The following is a 23,981-nucleotide window of genomic DNA, read 5'->3' as shown; positions in this document are numbered from 1 at the left end:
TTTAGCCTTTTTAACATATTAACTGTTTTCGCTTCAAAAAAACAAGTATATGTTCTTTGTATTTAGTAATATATGGTATTGAGTTGACTGTCCTTAATGCCAAATTTTTGTCATGAAATACCAAAGTACAGATTATCTTTGAGATTGTGGCAGCTGGGGACCATAAACTTTATACAGAAAGACAAACTTTGGGAGCATTTCTAAAGTGGCAGTTTTCTCTATTTAGTCTTGAGACCAAACTGGTAATGGGATGGAATGTGGAGCTCATTTCCAAGGATTAAATCAGACTAATAGAAGCAAGGTTACTTTGTCGTTAGCTTTCAATACTAGAATATCAGTGTCTATTCTGTTGTAAATTTATAATGATATAATATATATTAAAAACATACTTCAGTGGGATTCCTTTTTGGCTCTCAGCAATAGCCCATTCATTACCTCTTTATGATCTGGGAATCCTCCTTTTAGCATATGGTGTCCTTAGGTACTGGCATTTGCTTCACTTGCTATGTGTTTTCTTGGTGAATTCACAATCCAACAGCTGTTACTATGAAAAAGCAATTACTGCCTTTTATTTTTAATGAATACTGCGACATGCCAACAAGGTTCTTGAGTTTTCAAGAACATTGTCTCATGCTGGACAGATGTCAGACCCCTTCCATTAGTCAGTATTTCAGCCCCTCTGATAGTGCAGTGTCTAAGGTTTCTTAAATGCAAGATATAGCAATAAAATAGGAAAGAGTAGTTTGTTTTAGGATATTCCTGAGTGCAGAAAGTGTTAATGTGCATGCTTTTTCCCCCTTCTTTGAACCTCATATTCAAACTTGAGTATTCACTTAGTTTTTTGTCATAGTAGTTGGCATCAGATAAAGAGATTGTGAGAAATCATGGAATATGATACTGATTGACTTCAGGTCAACCACTGACAATGCCAGGATGTTCTGCTCATCTAGAAGAGAAAAGGAGTTCAGGATATCTAGTCAAGAATTAAACAGAGATGAGTAAATTGATGTGACAAAAAAAAATCTTTTCTAAAACAATCTATATGAAGTTGTACATTTATGACATTTATCCTACAAAAGTATTTTTATTTTCAGATAGATATGGTACACCATGTGATCTACCTAGGGAGGGGTTTGTGTGAAATCACTCCAAATGGCAGCTTAATTCAACTGATGTGAGGAAAAACGGATGTGAGGAAAACAGCCACTGCTTTGGGATCAAGCTCTCTGGATCAAGCTGTAGAATGACTGATGTAATAGTAAGCATTTTTGTGTCAGGAAGTTGAATACACCTAAGGCATCTGGTTTTATTCCATCAGTTTATTATTTTCTGCAACATGATGCATCATAGTCTCTCTATAGTGACTGTAAAAAACCTGCTTCCACTTTTCTTTCTTGCTCCAAAATGGGATACTGTAGAATATTTATAGCATATGCAACAGGAGTAGAGACAGTGGTCTTTTTTTTTTTTCTGTCACAGACAATGCCTCACTTGTGATACTGAAGATTAGCTTTCAATGAAGATTAGCTTTCAACAGATTACTGAAAAAAAGAACAGATACACTGGGTATCTGGCAGTACTAAATTTCCCTGCAGACCCTTTTCAGCTGGAAAGCATGGCCCTTTAGACAGCCTTTGGATAAGTCTGGGTAGAATGTTACTGGCAGTCTTAAAAAGTAATTAAGAACATTAGTGAGTTGTTTTAAACTGAGGGCTGAGTTGCAGAATGACAGATTTCTGAGTATTAACTAATGGAAATACCTGTAGGTTAGGGACAGAAAACCCCAACTCTGAATCCCCCTGTGTGCACAAAGCAGCAAATCTAGCTGCTCATACATCTAATTCTTCTGGCAGCCCTGCTGTTGCTTTTTGGAGAGAATAGACATTTGCTCCCTCCTCAATTTCTAAACAACTTCCTTACAGTTAATTAACAGTCATGAATTTTGCTGAAAATGTAAAATGTTTCTCCTTATTATGACACAGGTGATTAATAGAAGTGTGATAAGAGTGGTTCAGGAGAAATGAATACTGTAAAAAATGACCTTTTTCAGAAGAAGGGGCGTGTATCCTCTTTCTTGTTTCCCTACTGGATTTAGGCTTTTTCATCCTTTTATCAGTGTTTTAGCTTTGTAGTATACCTTTTTCAGCATACCTTCTTGCCAGCAGTTGCCAACATAGGATCAATCTGGCAGGCCACATCCTTCTCCTTTTGTTTATTTCTTTCTTTAATTTTTTTTTCTTTGTTTCTGCAAGTTAATTTTTTCTCTTTTTTTTTCTCAGTTTGTACAAATATGGCTTTCACATTCGTTCTATTTCTCCTGATGCCTTCCACCCTGAAGATGCAATTAATGTGCTACTGTTCTGTCACAGGCCAGATTTTATAGGAGTAACATTACTGCTGTTGTTTCTTGGATTTAATGTAAAATCAGGAAATGGTCATGAGAAATCATCTACTCCTTTCCATTTTCTAAGTTAAAATAAAACACTATAAGTAAATATTTGCATACATTTTTAAATGATGGACACTTTTAGCTCTATTGGTGTAATGGTAAGTGAAAAGAGTTTAACATCTCCATGCCTTGTCCATAGTTTTCTTTCATAAATTTTGTGTGTTTTTTAAATAGAAAAGTATAAAATTCTCAGTTTCACTGATAGTTTGCCAAACAGACGTTGCTCAGAAATAAACTTTGGTAATAGGATATGTATGTTAAAGACATCTTGGAAGCAGGTTATTTCATTGGTTAAGGAAGGGTTATCCCTTTAATGTAATGGACAATGCTGATTCACACACCAAGGGAATTAAACATTTATCAGTTTTATTTCTCTGAGGATTGTTACAAAGTCAGCCAGACAGTTGTTCCCCCAGGCCCAGGGTTAGCCCAGACGCCTATTGTGATTCGATTAAGTTCATTCTCTAATGATGGCGTAATTAGCGCAGTTTTGCCAGCGGAAAGGGGATTTCTCTTTTGCCTCCTGTATTTGTTTTCCACCGTGAACAATAAGAAGGCAAGAGCTAAAAATAGCGTTTGAAAGCACTATATAAAAGGTAGTCGGAGCGTCCCCTCCGACCCGCCGGAACAGCGCGGGGCGCGGGCACTGCGGCCGGGCTGGGCTCAGGTTGAGGGAAGGGACGAGGAGGAGGAGGAGGAGGAGGAGGAGGGAGGCTCCCGCAGCCGCGGGCAGCAGAGCTCCCCCGGGCGGCGCCTGGGCCTCTCTGCCCCGCTCTGCTCCCTCGCTGGGCAAACACCCGACCTTGTTCGATCCTTAAAAACACCGGCATCGGCAAACAAACGTTTGGTATCGATGTGAAAAGGACTTTTTTTTTTCCCTCCCGCTCTGCTTTTTTTCCCCTCCCAAGAGAAACATACCAGGTTTTAAAGATTCGGAAACAGAAGCGATGGTGTAAGCTGAGCATTAAAGAGGGATGGAGCTCCTCCCCTGTGAAGACCGGGCAGAGACGAGTTGGGGTTGTTTAGCCTAGGGAAGAGACGGCTCCGGGGAGACCTCATAGCGCCTTCAGTACTAAAGAGAGTTTACAGCAGATCTGGAGAGGGACTCTTTACCAGGTCACGTAGTCATAGTGCAAGGAGGAATAGATTCAAACTGAAAAAGAGTAGGTTTAGATTGGATATAAGGAAAAATCTGTGCTGTGAGGGTGGTGAGGCACTGGAACGGGTTGCCTGAATGCCCCATCCCAGACAATGTTCAAGGCAAGGTTGGATGGAGCTCTGACCAGCCTGGTTTAGTGGAAGGTGTCCTTGCCCGTATCAGGAGTGTTGGAAGAATCATAGAATCATCAGGTTTGGAAGAGACCTTCAAGCTCAGTCAATCCAGCTGTCCACTCAGTCCTAGCACTGTAACCCTAAACCACATTACCCAGATCCAGACACCTCTTGAGCACCTGCAGGGACAGGGACTCCACCACCTCCCTGGGCAACCTATTCCAATGCCTGATCACCCTAACAATGAATCTTTAATTTTAATCTCTCCTATCTCATTTTAAGGCCATTTCCTCTTTCTTTTTTCTGTAGTCATGGCAGAAGATGTGAAGACTATCTTTAAGGTCCCTTCCAACTCTAAACCATTCTATGTTTCTACATGTGAATAATTTAAATAGATCCATATTTCTTATTTTACACACCCATTTATTATCATTAATTATAATTCATTATTATAATTATTATAATTTATTTTTATAATTTACTTTACACGCCCATTTTACCAACAGGTGGCCACAGCAAATGACCAGGAAGCTCTTGAACTCAGAGTTGTGTTCACACCACTGAAGTTCTCAAAAAAGGGTGTCAAGCTGTGAGCAGAAAAAAGTCTGCAATAGTTCAGATCCCTTACTAACAGTGACAAGTATCTCTATGACATGAGTTGCTTTTTTTGCCTTTTTTCGAAAGTGTTATGTTTTTGAAAATCCTACATTTACTAGGACTATTATAATTTGGCTAATTTGTCTCTTTGTTTTTAAGACTGTTGCTGCTAATGTAATCTGTGTGAAAAGTTAGTAATTTAATGGTTGCAATCCTTGGCCTTACTGGCATGTATTGAGTAACAAGGCGATTGAAAACCTGAAGTAAAAATGCAGGGATGGGGTTTTGTGTTTCAGACAATACAGAGCTTGTCTGCCACCATCCATATGTGTTGCTGCGTCCCTGTGTGGTGATACTGTAAGAGGAAGCTGCGGTAGCTTTGCTTCTGCACTTGACACTGAAGGAGCATTTCCAGAGCTGGATTTAAGAAACTGCTGTTTATTTCTTTAAATATTTGATTTTACTGGGTGCTTTTATCTTTGTATTTCGTGGAATTTTTGTGAGTTCATTTTAATTAAAGAGGTCTAGCTTGTTTAAATGGTAGACTTTCAAAGTGTGAAGTTTCTTCTGGTGTGCTGCCAGCCAAAGCTGCAGGACAAAGGTAAGACTGAAGCCCTCTTGACAAAACCTGAGGCAGCACGTGATCCCGTGTTGCTGTCCTTACCACAAGGAATTCTGCAATCTCTGTGCTGCGGGTGAAGCTCCTCATTGTCCTTCTTGGTTTTCTTGGGTAGTTTCACAAGGCACATCCTGTGTTTAACATGGGGTGAAGGTGACCTGAGTGGCTCAGGGTAGGGAGAGGTGTATTGGCCTGAGAGTTTTGCTTCGTTTTTACTGTGTAGCCTTTCTGGGTCTGGCATGAACCTGGAGTTTAGTGAGATTTGCCAGTGTTGGCTTCCACACCCTGTTAGTTGGTGCTCTTCTGTAGAGGCTGTCTTTTCTCACACAGGGCTTCTTGCACTCAGCCTGATGCTTAAGTCACTTTTGGATCTTGGACAGCTCAGATCACTGGGCATGTTATCAAGACACTTCTCCTCTTCCATGGTGGCTGAGCACTTTGCTGTAGTATGCATGTTTCCAGAGAAGGACAGACTGGATGAGCTTGAAGAGGTGGAGGGACCTGTCTGGGTTGTAGAGAGATCTGCCTGCAGGAGAGGAATGAATGGAACCTTCCTTGTGCCTCAGCTGTGGATTCCCAGGCAGTGTTCCTGAAGTGGAGGAGTCAAATGTGAAGTTACATTTCTTCTCAGCATCTCCCCTTCTGCTGGTGTTGTTGATTTTTAACTGTACTGTGCATCACTGGCAGGGTGGTGGGGCAGCCCCAGTGAGGAGTGACACAGCCTTTCCAGTTGGCTCCACAGCAGGGCATGACTGAGCCCCTGTACAGGATCAGGAGGAACCCAGCTGGCAGCTGCCAGTTGGGCACTGGGAGGAATGTCCACCTTTTTTGTTAGATGTGCTGCAAACCTGTATACCTGTCCTTTAAATAGTCTTTCTCTTGCCTCATCTCCCTCCCTCCTTCCCCAGTTTATATCAAGGGACTGTCTAGGAAAATACTTGGAGGTGTACATAGCTGTATTTGGGCTCTGTATGTCTGTGGCTTTTCTTCAGACTACCTGAAGAAGAGACTGCAAAGTGATAGAAATAATTACTTGTAAAAGTTGCTTGTTAACATCAATGAAGTCAGAATAAAACTTCTTTTAATATCACTTGTTTCTTCTTTCAACGACGAAGACGTTTAGGAATTGACAGAAATTTGCTTTTGTATATACATGTAATGAAATGCAACAAACCACATTGTATGTCTACTTGACAGCAATTATTTGTGGGCTTAAGTTTGCTGATTCAAGGGAGAAACTGCTGAGTGAGGTTAGGGTTAGGCTATGTAATTTTTATTATGTGTTTTTTCTATTCATGCTACCACTAATTCTTCAATATTAATATCATATGTAAAGGGTTTTTTCTCTGTCCTAAGGCCGTTCCATACTACTCTGCAGCAGAAATGAAAAGCAACATTATCCTACATTCTATTTTCTCATTAATATCACTAGTATAGGAAGTTTTTCCTTTTTTCCTTTGGCTTTTTTTTGTTGTTGTTTCTGTTTCAAATTTCTTCTGAATCTTCAGATTTCTTTTCATCATTTCATGACACCTACTTCTACCAGCTATGCAGACTGAGTGCACAAAAAAAAGGGTGTGTGGAATTCATAAGCCCAACCCAGATATTTTCAATTGTCCAGACTCTTCCAAGTTTAAAAATAAGCAGTTGAACTTGTTATGTGACACCATTCGTATATGTTCAATTTAGCTGTCATTTGCCAAGATTATCAACATGCCAGGTATTCATTCAGTCAAAGATTAAACTTTTAAGTCATTATTTGCTTTGAGAGAAAAGCAGTACTGAAATGAAATTCTCACTCTTCCTACCCTGTCTTGCTGGACCTAATCCTGTGGTCAAGGACGTGTGATAAAGCATAGCTTGCTTTTAACACCAGCATGGTCAGGATACTTTGAATAAGGTTGATTCATTAATAAGTCTTTAGATATTAACAGGGAAACGGGGCTGTGTGCAAGTAGTACTTTGGCTAATGCCTGTATGCATAGCTTGCCTACATGGAAGTGTTTGATTCACTCCAGGTGGACTTTTTGCTGCTGATGTCAAGCATATGTCAGGAGGCATCTGCTTCTGGGCATTCATTTGCTGCTTCATAATAAGCACAAAGGATATGTGATTTTTTTATATCAGTGAACATGATTTTTGACTCTTGCATGCCAGGCAAATCCTTCAGTATACTCTGTTACTGTGCTTCTGGACATAACAGATCAACTGCTCTGTCAAATCTAGTGCATCCTCTTGTGAGGGTGTGATATTTGCATTGTAGCCAACAAATGATACCATCAGAATCACAGAATGAGCTAGGCTGGAAAAGACCTTAGAGAGCATCAAGTCCAACCTAAGGCCTGACACCACCTTATCAACTAAACCATGGCACTGAGTGCCACATCCAGTCTTTTTTTGAACACCTCCAGGAATGGTGACTCCACCACCTCCCTGGGCAGCACGTTCTAATGCCCAGTCATTGGAATGGGCTTCTCTTCCTGTGAAGAATTTTTTTCTAATGTGTAGCCTGAACTTCCCCTGATGCAGCTTAAGACAATGATGCACAAATGCCTACATGTCTGGGTGCATGAATGCATCCATGTCTGTTTCTCTGACTCTGAACATGAGTAGTGATGATTCACAATTGGTTACTCATGTCTTCCATTATTGCATGGTAATATTTCTGTCATATAATTTTGTCACCCCCTACTCAGGGTGGGGAAAGAAAAAATGTTTGATCAAGCAGTTTCCGAAACACATTCATCTTCTGCTGGCTCATCTGTTTCCAGATTCTGTGAGATTGAATTTAGCTTGCTAGGAGGCCTGGGGCAACTGCAATCTGAGTTGGAAATGTACTTGCTTTCAAATCAGCATTTGGTGGCATCCTTTTGTAGAGCAACAAGGAATGATCAACAGGATCTGCTTGTGCCTGTGTTAGTAGATGTCCATAATAATTTCTTTATTCATATTGTTGTAGAGGAAGTTGATAGAAGATAAAGCAATGCTGTGCAGAAGCAGCTGAATCTAAACAGTGAATATAATTTGTATATTGTTTAGTCCTACTTTTCATACATTACTGACTCAGAAGCAGAAATGATGGCATATAGCCTGATAGCATTCTTTCTACATCAGATATATATGCATGATATTCATTTGGGTAGGGGAAGAACAGCCTTTGCATGCTGTGTGTCCCGTGAAGGTATGAAGCAGGCCTGTGCTTTTGTCAATTATGATGTGCAGCAGCTGTGGCTGTGGAAATGCTTTTGTGTTCCAGGCAGGAGAGTGCACCCTTCCTTCCCACACTGTTGTGAGCAGCCCGTGCTAACTCAGCAGCATTTATCGTGAAGTACAGGGGTCAGTTGAGCTTGCAGGAATAACTTGGATTGCACCACTGTTGTTTCTTCAGGTCTAGAATTAGAACACAAGGGGAAAAAGCCTCTTCGCTTTTGTTTTGGTAGATGTAAATCTGGGTTTCTCCTGCCTTGTTGCTTTGCTTGTTGCATTGCAGTTTTTGTTGGGTTCAGAAGAGATTTATTTGGAGGAACATTGCTCTGCAAGCTGCATTCAGGATTTTCCAGACTGGGAAGTCAAATAAGCAAGAGGGGATGCTAGGTCTGCTTGCTAGCGGTTGCGGGTTCTCATCTCTCCTTGGGAAGCAGAGTGCCAGCATGTGTCAAGTGAGCAACTGTTAGGCGCTGGCTCAGGGAGTGCTCTCTCTATGCTGGTAATTTCACCAATTATCACTATGCCACTGGCCTTCCTATTTCAGAGGAGGTGACCAGAGAAATTGTGGTGTGGCAGGTCTGACTTTATCTGGTGCCCTCAGATTTCCTTGACCTCCCTGACTCATTTTAGAATCGGAAATGGTAAAAAGTCAGGGTGGTAACACATGAAGATAGCCTTGCTTGCTTTTTAAATTGTTTTTTTTTTCCTCTCTCCCCTTTTTATTTTTTAATGCCTTAGTTAAAAAATGTGTTCTTCTGGTTTTCTGTAGGATGTAGTAAGAGTATCTAAGAGAGCTGTGCTTTTGCATAGCTAAAGGCAGCTGGTTGGATGCCCATGGCAATACCATGCAGTTGCTCTCCACTTCCCCAGGCTTCTCTAAGTGCCATGCTGCTGATGCTCCACGTTCTCCTGGTACCTGGTGGAAATTGCATTTTCACTGGGGGAGCCAGCAAGTGGGGCTGTCAGCACAGAGGTGAAACTGAGCTCTGCTGAGCTTCTGCCAGAATGAAAACTTGGCTTTCTGCAACATCAGTGGCAAAAGTCCTACTGACTTAACTGAGTCCAGGATATCTTTGTTCTGGTTTTCATCAGTTGTGAGGAGGAAACTCTGTAGTCAAACACTTTCCAACTTGTGCTTTCATTCATTGTTGCCAGGTAAGGGCTTTCAGATGGGACAGACACCCTTATTTCAGCAGAGTCTGCCAACAGCTTGTGTGGCCATGCAGTGCTAAATATAAGATGAAGTTTATTTCAGGATGCTCTTTGCCTGTATTTCTTAAGAAATAATTGGTTTTTCACTGGTTAGTTTGGTTTAATTGACAAGAAAGAAAGAAAAGCTAATGTACTAGCTTTTCATAAGTGTCTGGAAAGTTGTTGGCTGGTAGTGAGAGGAAGCCTTGTAACCACCTTGTAACCAGTGGGGTGACAGCTGTAGGATAAGGTCCAGAGCTGAAGACAGTCATTAAGTGCTCCAGCACTGAAAAGAGCTTGTGAGACTTGTCACCCTTTTTGATATGAAAAGCAGTTCAGACAAGACATGGAACCTGGAGGAAATTGGATGTCATTAATGCTGCTGTTTCTTTGTTTTTGACAAGGAGATAGAAGTCTCTTGGTTAAAGTCCAGCTCTAAATCACCATTTTTTGTTGCTTGCATTTGAAGTATTTGTGCCTCTTGCCACTTCTAGCATAACTGTGGCAGTTCATGTTATAAGGTAATCTAATATACCTGTTTCTTCCTGTGTGGGTGTTGTAGGCTCTGCTGAGTGTGCAGCTGGCTCAGACATGTCTACAAAATCTTGCAATCACTGCTGTGATGCCCCATCAGTAGTTACAGGGCGGCCTCAAGCATGTTTGCTTTCAGTTATCTCTTGAGCAGCATTTAAAGTTCCCCAGCAGCAGATGCCTTCAGTTTCTTGGTGATATTTTCTCATGGATAACATGTAACACCATTCCTCTGGATTCCAGGCTGCTGACAGGAAAGTCTTGGTTTTACTCTGTGAAGTCCATAATGGTCCTGACTCCTGCCTGTTTCCTGTGTCCTGAGCCAGTGCCGTACATCAGTAAAATGCCCACAATAATCATCTCTGCTTTGAATGTGTGTGATAAAGAGAGAGGGTATTTGGCTCCTTCCTCTCTCATTTAATACTGTCTGGGTGTGTTGGCATGCCTGATTTATCAAGATTTTCTGCATAATGTGCTCTAGTTTGCACTGCATGAGGCCTATATCATTTTTGGTTTTGAGAGATTTAAAATCCCTTAAGTAACATGTATGCCTACAGGATACATTAAACAGAATTTTAAATGGAAACAAGCTAAAAATGAGGTTTGCTGGCATATAAAAATCATTAAAGCGCTTCTTTTCTTACTTGATAAATTAGGGTCCCTCTTCAGAGTCCTCCTATTTGGTGTTGTAAGTGTATTTATGTGCTAAATTCTGCAGTATTCTTTTTGGTTTCTATATTAATGTAAGTCTCCTACCTTCATACTAGAGTTGGAGTGGGGTTTCTTAATTAATTTTATTATTTGCTTTTAATAAACCAAAATACTTGAATTTTAGTTTAAATCAAGAAGTACTTGATTCCTGTGTCATTTTTGAAGGAGAGAATATCATAGAAAATGAAAGCAAAATACTTGTGGTTCTAATAAGAAATTTAGTTAGGAAAATCGCACCAGAAAAATACACAGAAAGTCAGCTGAAGCTGTGAGATTTCCTCATAAAAGCACATGTGGCATCTGAGAAGTACATGGTCTGACAATAGTTTAGACTGTTGTGTCAAAGTTGGATATTTCTTTATCTCATTGACCCTACATTTTTGCCTCATTAACCTTCATTTAATATACTGCTGTATGTGATTCCTTGCTGTGTGAAAGAGTATGTATTAAGACTGAATTATAAATGCTAATTAAGATGATTAGGAAGGGTAAGGAATGTCCTGGCACCTCTGATTCTTTTTCTCTGCTAGTGAATGTAAACTACATCTCACAAAAAAATGCATTGTTACATCTTTTAGGGGATTTTTTTTCTAGCTCCAAAGAGAAGCTTATCAGCCCTGTAGTTCAGGTGCTGGATCTTGTGTGTCATGTAGTTTTCTACAGTTAGAATTTACAGAATAACTGTAGATGAAAAAAAAAGCGGGTAGATTCATGCATTTTGTCTTCTAGATCAGTAGATCCAAAGCATGTTGTTTTCTTGTTTATCTTCTAATATGTCAGCAGATGTGGACTTTTGAATGTATGGGGAACAGTGGGCACTGGATTTGGATACAGCTTTCCTTCTCTGCCCCAGGAAATTTGATGTAAGGTCAGCAATGATAAGATCACTAATGCTTCTCCAAGGGCAAGTGAACTTGAGAAGAAGCACAGAGGTGCTTCCCTTTTAGGAGAATGCAGTGCAGCTGGAAAATAAATGGCTTTTGTAGTCCAGCTTGCTGTGTTTTGTGTCTCTCCTGCCCGGATCCTTGTAGCCGAAGAATCTTACCAGGTTTCAGAAGCAGAGGTACCTTCTAGCAGCCTGTAAAGACATTGGGGTAGTTGCTAATTATTAATTTAATTCCTGCCGAGAAGTACACGTTTCTAATGTTTTGAGAAGCCTTTGGGTCCGATGGGTGCTTTGGAACTGGGCCAGGATGCCTCTTTACTCTGGTTAGAGCCTTTAACTTTTTGTCTGTGTATTTTTCTTTGGTACGTCAAGGTTTTCTGAAGTATCTGTGATCTTGTCACCATTTGCAGACAGTTGAGTGGAGGCAGGTGGAATAACACAGGCGGAATTCTGAAAATTCTCCCTTAATGACCATTGCCTGCCTGGTTTTGTAAGACCTGTTTGTGTCAGGGTGAATAGATGAAATGAGCTTCAGTGGTGTATTCCTAGAGCATTGTCATTGGATGAGGAATTATGATCTGTCAGCTCACAGTAACAGGTATTAGTGTTCACCACACATGTACCTAATTAAGCAGGTAATCATGCTAAACAATTTTTCCCCACCTGCACCTCAGATGGACACTCTTTTAAGGCTGTTTCTAGTTGACAAGGTATTAATATGAATAATATTCTGTAGTAATTAGTTAGTGATTTTCACTGAACTGCTCACGGGCTTCCAAGCATTTTATAAAACTTAGGAATTAGCCAGCACAGTAAATCACATCAGAATTTCATTAACCATATATATTGTTTTTCCTTGATTCTTTCAAAACTATTCCATCTTCTGTGGGAATAAGGCAAGCACTTTACTGCAAGGAGCACTAATCTATGGTCTTCAGGCCTCTAGAGAGTGATACTCAGTAAGTGGTAGTGAGGTTAAAAGTCTGTGGGTACAAAAATAGAATGCAAGCTGGGATACCTTTGCTCAACAATACCACGCAAATGCACCTTGAATTTACATGTTAGTTGACAGTACAAGTCACTACAGGAGAGTTTATAAATCAGTGTTGCTAAGCAATAAATTTTTATTGAAGTTGATTGTTGATAAGAGATTAAAAAAGGACAACCACCCTGAAATCTGAACAGCACCTATCACTTCAGGGATAACATGCAGTACAAGTGTTTCTGAGGTAGCCTCAGGCTTGAGAAACCATACCTTTAGCCTTTTGACCCCTTTAGAAACAAATCATCTGCTCATTGCTGACGTGATTCACTGTTAATAAACATGATAAAGACTATTGTGTGTTAATAAAGCCTGTTAGAAAGTACCTTTCCAGACCTAGAGAGCTTGTCATGGAGTTGTGGCATCCTCACAAAACCACAGCTGACAGGTAGCAGAGTGAGTGCATCTGAAGGATGCCCGTTTGCCCACAACATGCAGAAGGCCAGCAGTGCTTCCAGCCTGCTTGGAAATGCTCTTGCTTTGTCTCATGACACTGTTTTCCACAGGTGAGCAAGTTTAGCAACATGAACCTGACTATAATATCATGAATAATGCTGACAAATCTCATTAGTTGTCTTGCCAGAGATTTTAAACTTACATTTTTCACACTTCAGCCATAGTATTTGCCCTCTGCAGAGAATTTAGTGTGCAAGTGGCTTGTCTGCATGGTTGTAGCCTGCTATCTGCATTAACAGAGTGTCTTTAACAGCTGAGTGATGTTTTGAGAGAGCAGAGAACAGAACAGAGTGCCCTGGTAACAGGGCTTGGGCATTTTACAGTGTAAGCATCAGTAATCTGGTTTTCTCTCTTAAGTGCATTTAGGATGTTAGCATGGATGGCTTTGGCATTTTGTTAGTTTGGTTTGGTTTTTTAAGTAACCAATGCCATTATGCTTACGTAATAATAACATAAAAATAGAGTTCTCTTTTCCCACTGAAGCGTACCATGCAAAACAGCCTGATTTAGTCACAGATGAAGGAACTGGATGATATTTCAGCTGAGCACAAGCAATGTGATGTTTTCCTTAAGTGTTTTTTTTATTTTAGTCTTATTGTTCCTTGGAATGGAATGAGACTAATAGATCAATACTTGATAAATGGGGGAAAAACATTGTGAGTTTGTGCATAATGAAGGAAAACGTCAAAAATACTGGTAGGGATACTGGTCACACTGAATGCATTGCACTACTGCATTACTGTTTTCTCTGAAAGTCAGTTTAGATTTTGGTCAGCGTGAAATTGGCAGAGAGTTTTAGCTGAGGTGGTGATGGTTAAACATGTTTGAGTCCTAAAGCCTAAATGTTTATTGCCTGTATTCATGTTTTGGTTCATCTGTAGCTTCTCTTCTGGCAAATGCAGTTGTGAAAAGAGCAAGGCTTCGCCATCCCTACCTAGACTGGTGTTTTCCAGATTTGCTTTTCCAGACCACATTTTTTTGAAGGTGAAGCTTCTTACCGATCCTCTAGAATGAGTTGTTGGTGCCATTTTGTTTGGATCACATCTCCCAAGCTAAAAAGTTAAAATTATTTGTGTATCTCTGACTGAAAGATGCAATATCACTGTATTTTAGATTGCAGAATTTTACCTTTCCAAAATAGAACTTACCTGTGCTTTCTTGCCTTTAACCACCAGAGACTTCTGTTTTTCTTCAGCATGTGATTTAGCAGATTAGGTAAATAATTAAATAACATTAACTGCTCTCCCATTTCATTCCTATTTACTGATGTGCAACCCAGTGGAGTTGTACAGCATGGCACCAACTTGTAGTGTGGTCTTTGCCACACACTGAATGTGTGGGTGGTATCTCAAAAGTCCTATGATACAGCCATTAGTGATACAGACTTATTATACAGTGCTTATTCAGGCAGTGTTTTCATTAACTGCAGCGGGCACGTACCCAAATCTGGGGATTTGGCTGCTTTTTAAAAGATTTTCTTTAGGGCTTGCCTTCTGCTTTGTTTTGGGAACTGATACAGGTAGATCTATTAGGCTCCCTGGCGTGGCTGTGGTTGCTGAGTGCAAAAGCATTGGTAGGCTCCAGTGTTATTCCTTGATCAGTTAAAGCCCACCCGTGTACAGGTCCATCCCTGCTTCCTCGCTGAGAGAGGGCTTTCTGAGGTAGCAGTGGGAGCACTGCCTGCCCATGCACTGCAGGAGGTCAGGTTAGAGTGCTTCTGGCTTCTTCTGGCCCTAAAAATGACTCTGTCCTCAAATTGGTATGTCAGCTGCTCTGTACCAGATCTTGAGGGAAAGCCTTAGTGACTGCAATAAGAATTAGGCTTTTGTTGGAAGATAGTACATTATGATTCTTAATGAAAATTGTGGGTGATGTATAAAAACACAATTATTTGAGGTTACCAGCCACAGGCTAACAAATCATTTAGCCTTCCTGTCAGAAGGTGATCCCTCAGTAGTTCAGCTATTTTTTGTCAGTGCAGGAGTCTGAGTTCTGGCTGGGCAGAAGCCTGTTTTCTCTTCTTTGGAGGTATGCAATGTTTCACAAGGACCAGAGTAGCTAGGTCTCTGCTGTGTGTTGGGATGTTTCAGCCTCTCATGAAATGGGTCATTTATGGGGAGATGCCTCTGGTAGCAAATTTTATAACAGTTATTCACTGGCACATCCGGGACCACGAAACTGCAGCTCAACACTTTCAAATGATTGATTGGTTAAGTTGGTGAAAAATTTAAAATTAAAGAGATGATAATAGGAACTACTTCCATTAAACTGTATCATCTCACCTTGACTTCTGTTTATTTTTTTTTAACTTCACCCTTGGGCAACCATGCTTGTATACTTCCATACCTGCTTCCTCTTCTACAGATGTGCTCATTCTATTAGCTTCTGTTCTTTATTTCCTTTTCTTTTCTTCTGGCATAGAAACTTTATTTTTAAAATACATAAAGCTGTAGGGTTTCTCATCAGTAGAATCAAATGGAAGATCAAAAATATAATTAAATGACTTTCATTTCTTTGCCAGAAACAAATTATTTTTTCTTGTCTATTTTGGGTGACTTTATCATGCCCGCAAGGAAATAAATTTCATTGTGTCTATCAGTGTGATCCTGCCTTAAAAATGGAATGATCTTTTACAAGTCATATGAAATTCCAATAACTGTTTGAAAAGAGAAAAGCATAAAATAATTATATACTATAGTAGCCATGGAATTCAGAGTAAAAACTGCTAAAAAAAGCAGCAACTTATTAAAAAAATTAGGTAGAGAACCCCCATTGTTGCCTGAGCCATATCCACTAGTAATCTAGTTCATTCCATCTTAGTCTGCTGAAGATTTCAGCTCTTTAGAAAGTGTGAAATTTGTGTATTACCAAAATATTGTAAAATAATATTGGAAACAAGTTACTACAATAGTAATGCATTTTAGACCTATAACTTGTACGAGACATTTAAAGGTTTACATTACCTGTGTTGCACATAATTGTAATGAATTGGTATATTTAGCCTGTGACAGACAAAGTAAACTTGAGAATCTTCTTTGCTATTTTTGTATTGTTTTTAATTTAATTGGTTAATTTAGGTGTTATAGATGGCAAAGTGGAATGGAGTTCTAGTTTATGCTGTAAGGCCGTGTGGATGAATTTGTGCCTCTTTAGTATTTAGGGACATTATCATGCTCCTGGTTTCTGTTTCTGTTCTTAATCTCTCTGAGATTTGTTTGACTTTTGGTTTCCATTTTCAGAATTATTGAGGTGAATTGATCTTGCTGCTGATCTGTTTGTATTTCCTTTATATTTTGTAGTGTCTGTTACAATTTTTCTGAGCTTCTGCATCAGAAGCTGAAAGGATTTTACTTACAAAGAGGAAACTTAGAGGTGCTGTTTATTCTGATAAAGTGGTTGTCCCTTTCCTAGCCAGTGATCTGGGTTTTCTTTGCTTTGCCATAAGCAACTAGCAAAGAATGAAAAGGAAGTGTTTTCTGAAAGATACCTCCTTCACAAGTTAGATCACTGAACATGAGTGACTTCCACCCTGCTGTGTCTTGGTGGTGTGGAGTATGAGGTGTGTGCCTCAGTGCTGGGCTTCTGGCTTTGCTGTGCAAGTTGCCCGGGGAAAGGGAGCAAGTGAACATACTCATCTGCTTTTTTTTTCTTGCCTATGTACACATATTTCCCCTCAAAAGACTGTAGGAGTCCAATCACCTGAAAATCAAGAATGTTTATTCCCATGTTTCCTGGTTTTCATCCAAGAGATGCTGTGTCTGTATTTTCTCATCACTGAGCACTCGCATGTTGGTTTGTTTCTCCTAATTATGAGATGGAGTGTACATAACTGTCACAGAAAAACCTTTGCACCTGTTTGAGCCTTTTGCCCAGACTGCAAATTGACTTGATCACATTGTGCTAGTTGGCCATTACATAAAAAATTAATTTCCCATAGTTCTGCTATGATAAGGGATGGTTGAGTTTTGTTTTGCTTTGTATTGGATTTTTCTTGGTTTTGTTGGGTGGGGTTTTTAAGGTTTCTTGGTTGGGTCTTTTCTCTCCTTTTTTTTTTAATATTAATTTTTTCCTGCAGTGTGTGTGTATGTGTGTTTTTGCGCTTTTTTTGTTGTTCTTGCTTGTTTAAAATTAATGGTCAGAGAGAGAACACTGCATAGAAAGGACCAGATTCTGGTGAATTATGGAGCACTTGCCAAAGTCCTGCTGACATGCATGGAATGAAGTCTGTTCTGTACCTGTTAAGTTGCCTTTGTTTCACAGGGCAGAGAAGATTATTTATTGAGAATGGTGGAAATGGGTAGCATTTCAATGTTTCACTTTTTCACTTTCAGTTTTTTTCTTTTTGTGAGAGTGTGTGTGTGTGTGTGTGTGTGTGTGTGTGTGTGTGTTAGACCTTGTCTGAAGAAAGGCAGTCTCTGCATAGCTTTTCCCTGGGCGTGGAAGGACCACTGCTGCTCAAAAGAGAGATCACGTTTTTCTCAGATGGGATTGTAAAGTCCAGGTTCCATACTGTTGCTTCGTAGTTATATATTAATAAATTATAGGTCCAAAGGGCTTGTGTTACCTTGTCTTGAAGTTCATAATCTGATGAAACTTCGTGTCATTTCTCTTTTGTTTCTTTTGTGCTGAACTACAGAAACACTGATCTTATTAGTCAGTGGTAGCTGCAACCGTAACAGGTCAGTTTCCTTGTTTTTCCTTTTCCATCTTGAGAAACCTGGTGCTTTTACTAAGAACAGTGCTGGTAGATGATTTATATATTCTGCCTAGCTATTTCATGTCTATATGCATTTTTTCCCATTTACAGTTAGGTGAGAATAAATAGTTCAAGCCTCAGTAAAAGCCATTGTACATTTGTGTATTAGAATCAGCTGCTTGTTTTCTGTCTGCTGACTGTCTCAGTCTCAAGGACTGGATGGAAGGATGTAAGTCATGTAACCATGAGTTAAACCAGATCTGAAGTGTTCCCACTTGTAACTTCTCCTGCAGATGAGGAGCGGGTACAGAGTCGTAACAGGTATCTCAGTAGTGAGTGCAGTGAAAGATGTTTGTGGAGAGAAGATGGCTGTTGAACTAAATTTAGGTTGAATTTATCTCACACTGAAGATTGGTATGCAACTTTTTTATAGTATGTTGTGGTTATAGCATGGAAAGTACCCTTTCTTCCCTTGCTTAAAACAGGCTTTTAAATCACTCACTTTCTTTGTGCATTATTTTAGTGGGGTAACAATAAGGCTTTTATTATGGAGTGCTTTTGTATTGTCCTCTATAACCATTGTTGCTCTGACAAAGAAAGATTAATTCTTTTTCTCACTCACATTCAATAGTATTAACAGGCTTTTAGGCAGCTTCTGACTGCAGTTGCTGGAGCATGTCAGAAAAAGCAGCTGCTCATGTCAGATCCAAGGTAGAGCTAGATCTGTGGATTTCAGTCTCTGATTCATGTAGCTACATTCTACAACAGAGATGTTTCAGAAAGTTGGCTAGAAAATGCAAATCTGTGTGACATATCACTCCATAAATATGAACTGCAGAGGGATCTGCTTCCGCTGAAATAGTTTGAGATCTGTCATTTGCAAAATGTTGAAAACCAGGAATTTCAAGCAGCCTCAGTGAGAATATGTAAATCACTATTGTGGAAAAGTTCGTATGAGGTCACCTGAACTGTTGCTAGGTTAGAGAGACTGCAGTGGGAGTGTTTTCCCTTTTCCTTTCCCTGATGTCCCTGAAGGAAACAGACCTGCCCTGTCCTTTCTGTGCAAAAGAAAAGGAGGATTGTAGTATCTAAAAGGCTCTGTCTGCATAATGCCAAAAAGAATACGCATTGTTAGATGTTGTATGGAGTTGAAGTGAGCACCGCTGGTCAATGTATGGCTGATGCTTTTGTTGGTGTGATGCCTGATTTGCTGACACACTGCACACACTGCGCCCCTCTCATCCCCAGCCTCAAGTGGTTTCATACAAGGTCTGTAACTGCAGAATTGGCTGAGGAGTACTTTACAAGTTTTTAAAAATATATTGAAAAGATAAAAATCACACTCTCATTAAGGTGTCTGACCTTGTTTGTCTGTTCCCATAGAAAACCTCAGGCAGGTTTATGTTATCGCCAGGGAACAGACGCCTTGTGTAGCATAGTCCCAATTTACTTCCAGCTCCTTCACTAGCTTCAAAACTCAGTCCTTCTTCACTTTTTCTCTGAAATTTCAAATGTCTACAGCTTCAGCTAATTTCATTTTCATTATTATTTCATTACCATTGCTTTATTTCTTCTACCTTTTTTCACTGTGATATCTGGAATTTATGAGGTAACTCATAATTGCGCCTAGTTCTGCCAGGCTCAGAACACTTGTCTGCTTCTTTTCTTTCTACCCCCTTTGGTACTTTGTCAGATGCAATGTGTTGGAATTAGCTCCTGCATTATAGAACAAGTTGCAGAAACAAAAAATATAAAAGCTTGTTTTAAGAAACCAGCTAAATTCTATAGCTACTTTTGTTGATGTAGTTGATAATATGAAGGGCAAGAATTACATGATTTGTAAATCAATGTGAAGTTCTTAAACTGCATGATTGGAAGGCTGTTTTACCATGAGTCTGGATGTATGCACAATTCCCATGTTTCTCACCACCTGCTTACAAATAACAACTGTAGCTAAACATAAAAGGACTTGAGGAGAAGATTAATCCAAATTTTATTTTTTTCTTCAATAGGCAAACAAATTAAGAGTTTGGTTCATGCAGAGTCAAGCTACTTAATTACTTGTCAATGCTCTGAACTTATCACCTCAAAGGAGAGGAGCATAGGAGCTGCAAGTTAGTGATGATGACTTCATGCCTCACTCAGTGTATATAGGATAAAATCAGAATGAATGTTCAAGAAAATTTCTGATGAAAGAGAAATTTCTCTATACTAGTAAATAAGGCAGTTCCTCTCCCTGCATATCTGTAGAAAATGCTGTTTGTTATGCACTCAGGGAAGAAAAGGCAGTATCTTCATCACAGCTGATTTACCACTGCTTTGTTGAGGTCTCACTGAAATGAGCATTTTCAAGGAAGTGTAAAGAATTTTTGCAAGTTGAGACATGTCACAGAGATTGCTGGTCAAATGCAAATACTGATTACAAAATATGGAGAGCTTGGACTACCTCTGAACACTTTTTTTTTTTTTTTGGTTGGCTGGTTTGGGTATTTTTGTTAATGTGATAAAGCTGTTACTTTTTTCTTCTGCCAGGAGCTTACACTGATAATCCAAACTCTGTTTAGCCTTTTTATCTGTGAGAATACAGGTTATCTCTTATTAAAGAGGAGTTTGATTTGGTATTTCAGTTCAGTTGGTTTTTTTTTTCCCCCCTACATACAGTTTTGCCCTTGGTTGATTTGACCACTAAGCTTTTCCGGCTTTTAAGAATTAGAGTGCTTTTTCTGTACTTTTCCTTTCTGGACCTCAGTTCATGTTGTTTGCAGGGTGAAAATCGTGTGAAGAATCATAATCTCTTCCTGCACCCTAAAAAAACAGGCAGATTAAGAAAATGCAGGCGGTAGGCCTCCACAATAATTTCTGAGTAAATATTTTACTGCTTTTTCCATCTGTTACACTAAAATCTGACTTAAACTAAGCATAAATCTAGTCAGAAGAGGTCACTGGAGTATTAATCATCGCAGTTAATCCTCTTAGACATGTGTTTGGTATGAGGCCAGCTATTCAGAAGTTTAACAGCACACATATGTTGCTTATCTGTCTGGCAGCTTGCCAAAGAAGTAAACTTCAAGTCTGTGGTGGGTTTATATCTGTAAAGTACGCTGCTTGCTTGGTGCGAGCTGATGCAGCTTTTCTGTATATCACACATGGTGCATAGCCTGCTACTGCAGAATGAGTTCCTTTCAGGGTGCTTTTCAAAGAGCTGTAGTGTTGGTGTTGCATGGTAAGAAGTGATATCATTCACAGCTGACCTTTTCGTGGTGCTTCCCTATGAAGTATGATGAGCCAGATTTAATACTACTAACTTAGAGCAGAGGAAGAGACAATGTTTCAAGTAGAGTAATACTGTGGAACCCAAATATAGCTGAATGAAACCTCACCCTGCTTCCACTGCTGCCATTCTGACTTGGAGGAAACATTCATGTACGTAAATACAACTCTTTCTTGAGTCAGGTCTGGACTGGACCCAGCATTTCTGTTTCTCACTTCATAGGAGTATGCTTCGTACTTGACAGAAAAACGATTATATCATATCCTAATTATGGAACTGATTCATCCCCTGGGGCATGGAAAGCAAACAGTAGGAGTGAGTGCATCATTAAAAAATTAGCGTATTTTTAGAGAGGAGGTAAAAATAAAAGTGCTACTCCACTGAAAAAGTTAATGATGAAGAAAAAAATTACTTGCATTAAAGGAACTTTTTAAAACAGTCTGAGATTGTGGCCAAAAGAACATATATTTCTTTGTAACGTGTGTGGATTTTCTTGGAAGAAATTATTAATTTTCTTCTTGCCTTTCTTTCTCAAGGAAAAGAATGAAAGCTCGTGCTCCCCCTCCACCAAATCAACCTTCTGCAGCAAGTAGAATTCAAAGTGAGCCCAAGTCACCTGCAGAGACATCTGTAATTTCTGATCAGAACCTTGTGAGCATGAAGGAGAACATGATAAACAGACTAGTGGACTTCACAGTTGTTTTACCCAGTGGGGTGGAGCAGAAGTGCACAGTGCAAGGAAGGTAAGGCTTTGATTAGCTCTCACTTTTTGAAGCCTTTTGTTCCCCATGGGATGCTTGGTGGTGCTGTCCTTCTGAGTTTATGGGGCTTCTCTGTCATGCTTTTCTCTGCACTTTAAGCAGCTGTTGCACCAGAGTCCTGAGAGCCAAGTATAAGGGATCCTCTCTTCTGGGGCAAGAAGGATTTAGCAGCTATTGTGTCACTGTTTTCCCCATGGATCAGCACGTGTATGGATCTATCCCTTTCATGTAGTGTCACTGTGCTTAGGTTGTATCACATCTCATAATCCAGAGTGGGCTTGCTGCAGTACAAGTAGGTGCTGCTGGCAAACAGTCCTGACAGTGTGAGTGCCTGGAGGCATGCCAGGAAGCAGGCTCAGAAGATGCATGATTCATCGCATTCAGAGATCCCACCTTCACAATTACAGTGCAGTTGTGTAGACAGCAAAGCATCTGCTCATATTTAGGAAGCTTTTTATATATATAAGTGTATTTTTTCCCATGGAAAGAGACAGGGATTTTCTGTGTTACTTACTGGGTACAATCAAGAGCAAATTGTATTGGTAATTTTGAGATAATTCTCTTCACTGCGGGAGCTCTTCTTTATCCTCATTCTTTTTGTGTAAATTGTTTTGAAAGAAAGAGACATTACTTTAGGAAATAATACAGAGAAGTTTCAAAAATATAAACAAGACTCTGATGAAACCATAGCAAACAATGTTGTGGTCAGGAGTAGTCAGGAAACTGTAGGAAGTGTAAGGCCACATTCAAAAGGTGTATAGGCATAGGCACAGAGTTTGTGTTAATTGGGAGGGGGGCTGGGGTGTAGCCTCATCCCCAATGTGCTGCAGCTGTGCAGGACAGGTGAGCAGCACTGAAGATAACAGGACATGGAGAGCTGAGGTGTGCTGACCAACCACAAAGTGTGCAGAGGGCACACAGGTGTAAGGCATGTAAGATGAGGGGTATAAAAGACTGGGCTGAAAAGCAATAAAGAGCAGGTTCTTGAAGATTTCTGAAGTGGTGTTACTCTGTTTGGGCTGATCTTTGTGATATTGTATGATGATGCTCTGTGTATTGTGGCCGTCTCAACTGTGGATCTATCTGTGGAAATGTAGGTGCCTATTGGTAAATCAGATTCTGTGTTTATTTTAGAATTAATGCTTTCAGTAGTTAGTCTGCATTCCAGCAGAACTACTTTCTGGTCTCGTGTGCCAGTCTGTGTTGACTGTTTCCCTCATAGTACATTTTGGTGGCTGAGGAGGGTGTGTAAACTGTGTCTGGGACTTCTTTCTTCCCCCTACTTTTCTTGTAGAAACTAACATTCATTTATATACTCTTGGGAGACAGTGCAACTTGTGAGTGTCTACCCCAAAGCCAGAGTGATGTTAAAGGTTTGAAAGGAAATCAGTACTTACCAGAGCTCTCAGATAATATGTGTAGTGATAGAGTTTTTATAGGGAGACTTGGACTTAATCAGAGAAAGAAGAGAGCAGGCCTGGTAAGTGGAACAGGACATGAAACTCACTGGCCATTTGAGCCCAAAGACAGGTGGTATTTCTTTGGCAAATGTAAGCTACATGGGAGCTGACAAGAGGTTAATATTCATGCAGCATTTTGTACTGGGACATAGATAATTGCTGTAAGATTACAAACATTTTTTCTTCTCCAAAGCAAGCGGTCCAAGAGCGCTATGAGTGGTCTTTTATTGTGACTTTTTGAAGAACGTAAAAGCTACAGAGCAAAGAGCAAGTAGAAAGTCCCTGTACAGTAAATATTCTATGTCTCATACAGGTGTTTATCATTATGTATCCCATACACTGAGACTGAGAGTTTTATTTATTAGAGTCTTTAGTTTATGGACAAAAACCTGAAAGAAATGGTAAATATGAAACTTCCCTCATTTCTGTGAGGTTTTTTATATCATCTGCATTAAGCATTCTAAGCAACCAAAATGTTCTCTATGTCTGTGAAGGTGCTGATTTCTCTCTGGGTCTAGGTATAGACCTCTGATTTAGGTGGCAATTAAATTCCTGCCTGTGTTAATGTGCAAATCTGCACATCACTGGTGCCTAACCTAGGCTGTGGCTGTTCCCCCTCAGTGCTGTATTGAAGACTTGGAGTGGAGAAGTTAGTGACACTGATAGCCAGCTGTGGGAAGTGGAAGATGATAGAAACTGAGAAAGAATGATTAACTCCCCTAACAAGCTATGAAATGAGAAAAGACTATTCTGTAATAAACCCTGTATTACAGTGGCATCAGTCTATGAACAGACCTCATGTATGCTGCTGTTCTTTCTAATCACTGGAAGA

The 23,981-nt window shown here is 39.9% G+C and overlaps 1 protein-coding gene across 4 annotated transcripts in view; it reads left to right on the top strand.

The window, feature by feature from the left end:
• The window catches only part of COBL (cordon-bleu WH2 repeat protein), a 156,188-nt gene that overhangs the window by 20,418 nt on the left and 111,789 nt on the right, over positions 1-23,981 (top strand). For all 4 annotated transcript variants that reach the window (XM_058039521.1, XM_058039514.1, XM_058039506.1 and 1 more), the window contains exon 2: positions 21,465-21,671. In XM_058039521.1, the coding sequence (XP_057895504.1) occupies positions 21,465-21,671 (207 nt within the window). The remainder of the gene's footprint in view (positions 1-21,464; positions 21,672-23,981) is intronic.

Source organism: Melospiza georgiana, chromosome 1, assembly GCF_028018845.1.
Source record: "Melospiza georgiana isolate bMelGeo1 chromosome 1, bMelGeo1.pri, whole genome shotgun sequence".
Classification (NCBI taxonomy): domain Eukaryota; kingdom Metazoa; phylum Chordata; class Aves; order Passeriformes; family Passerellidae; genus Melospiza; species Melospiza georgiana.
Note: the sequence above shows the minus strand (reverse complement) of the source record. Positions and strands in the feature narration are given on the sequence as shown.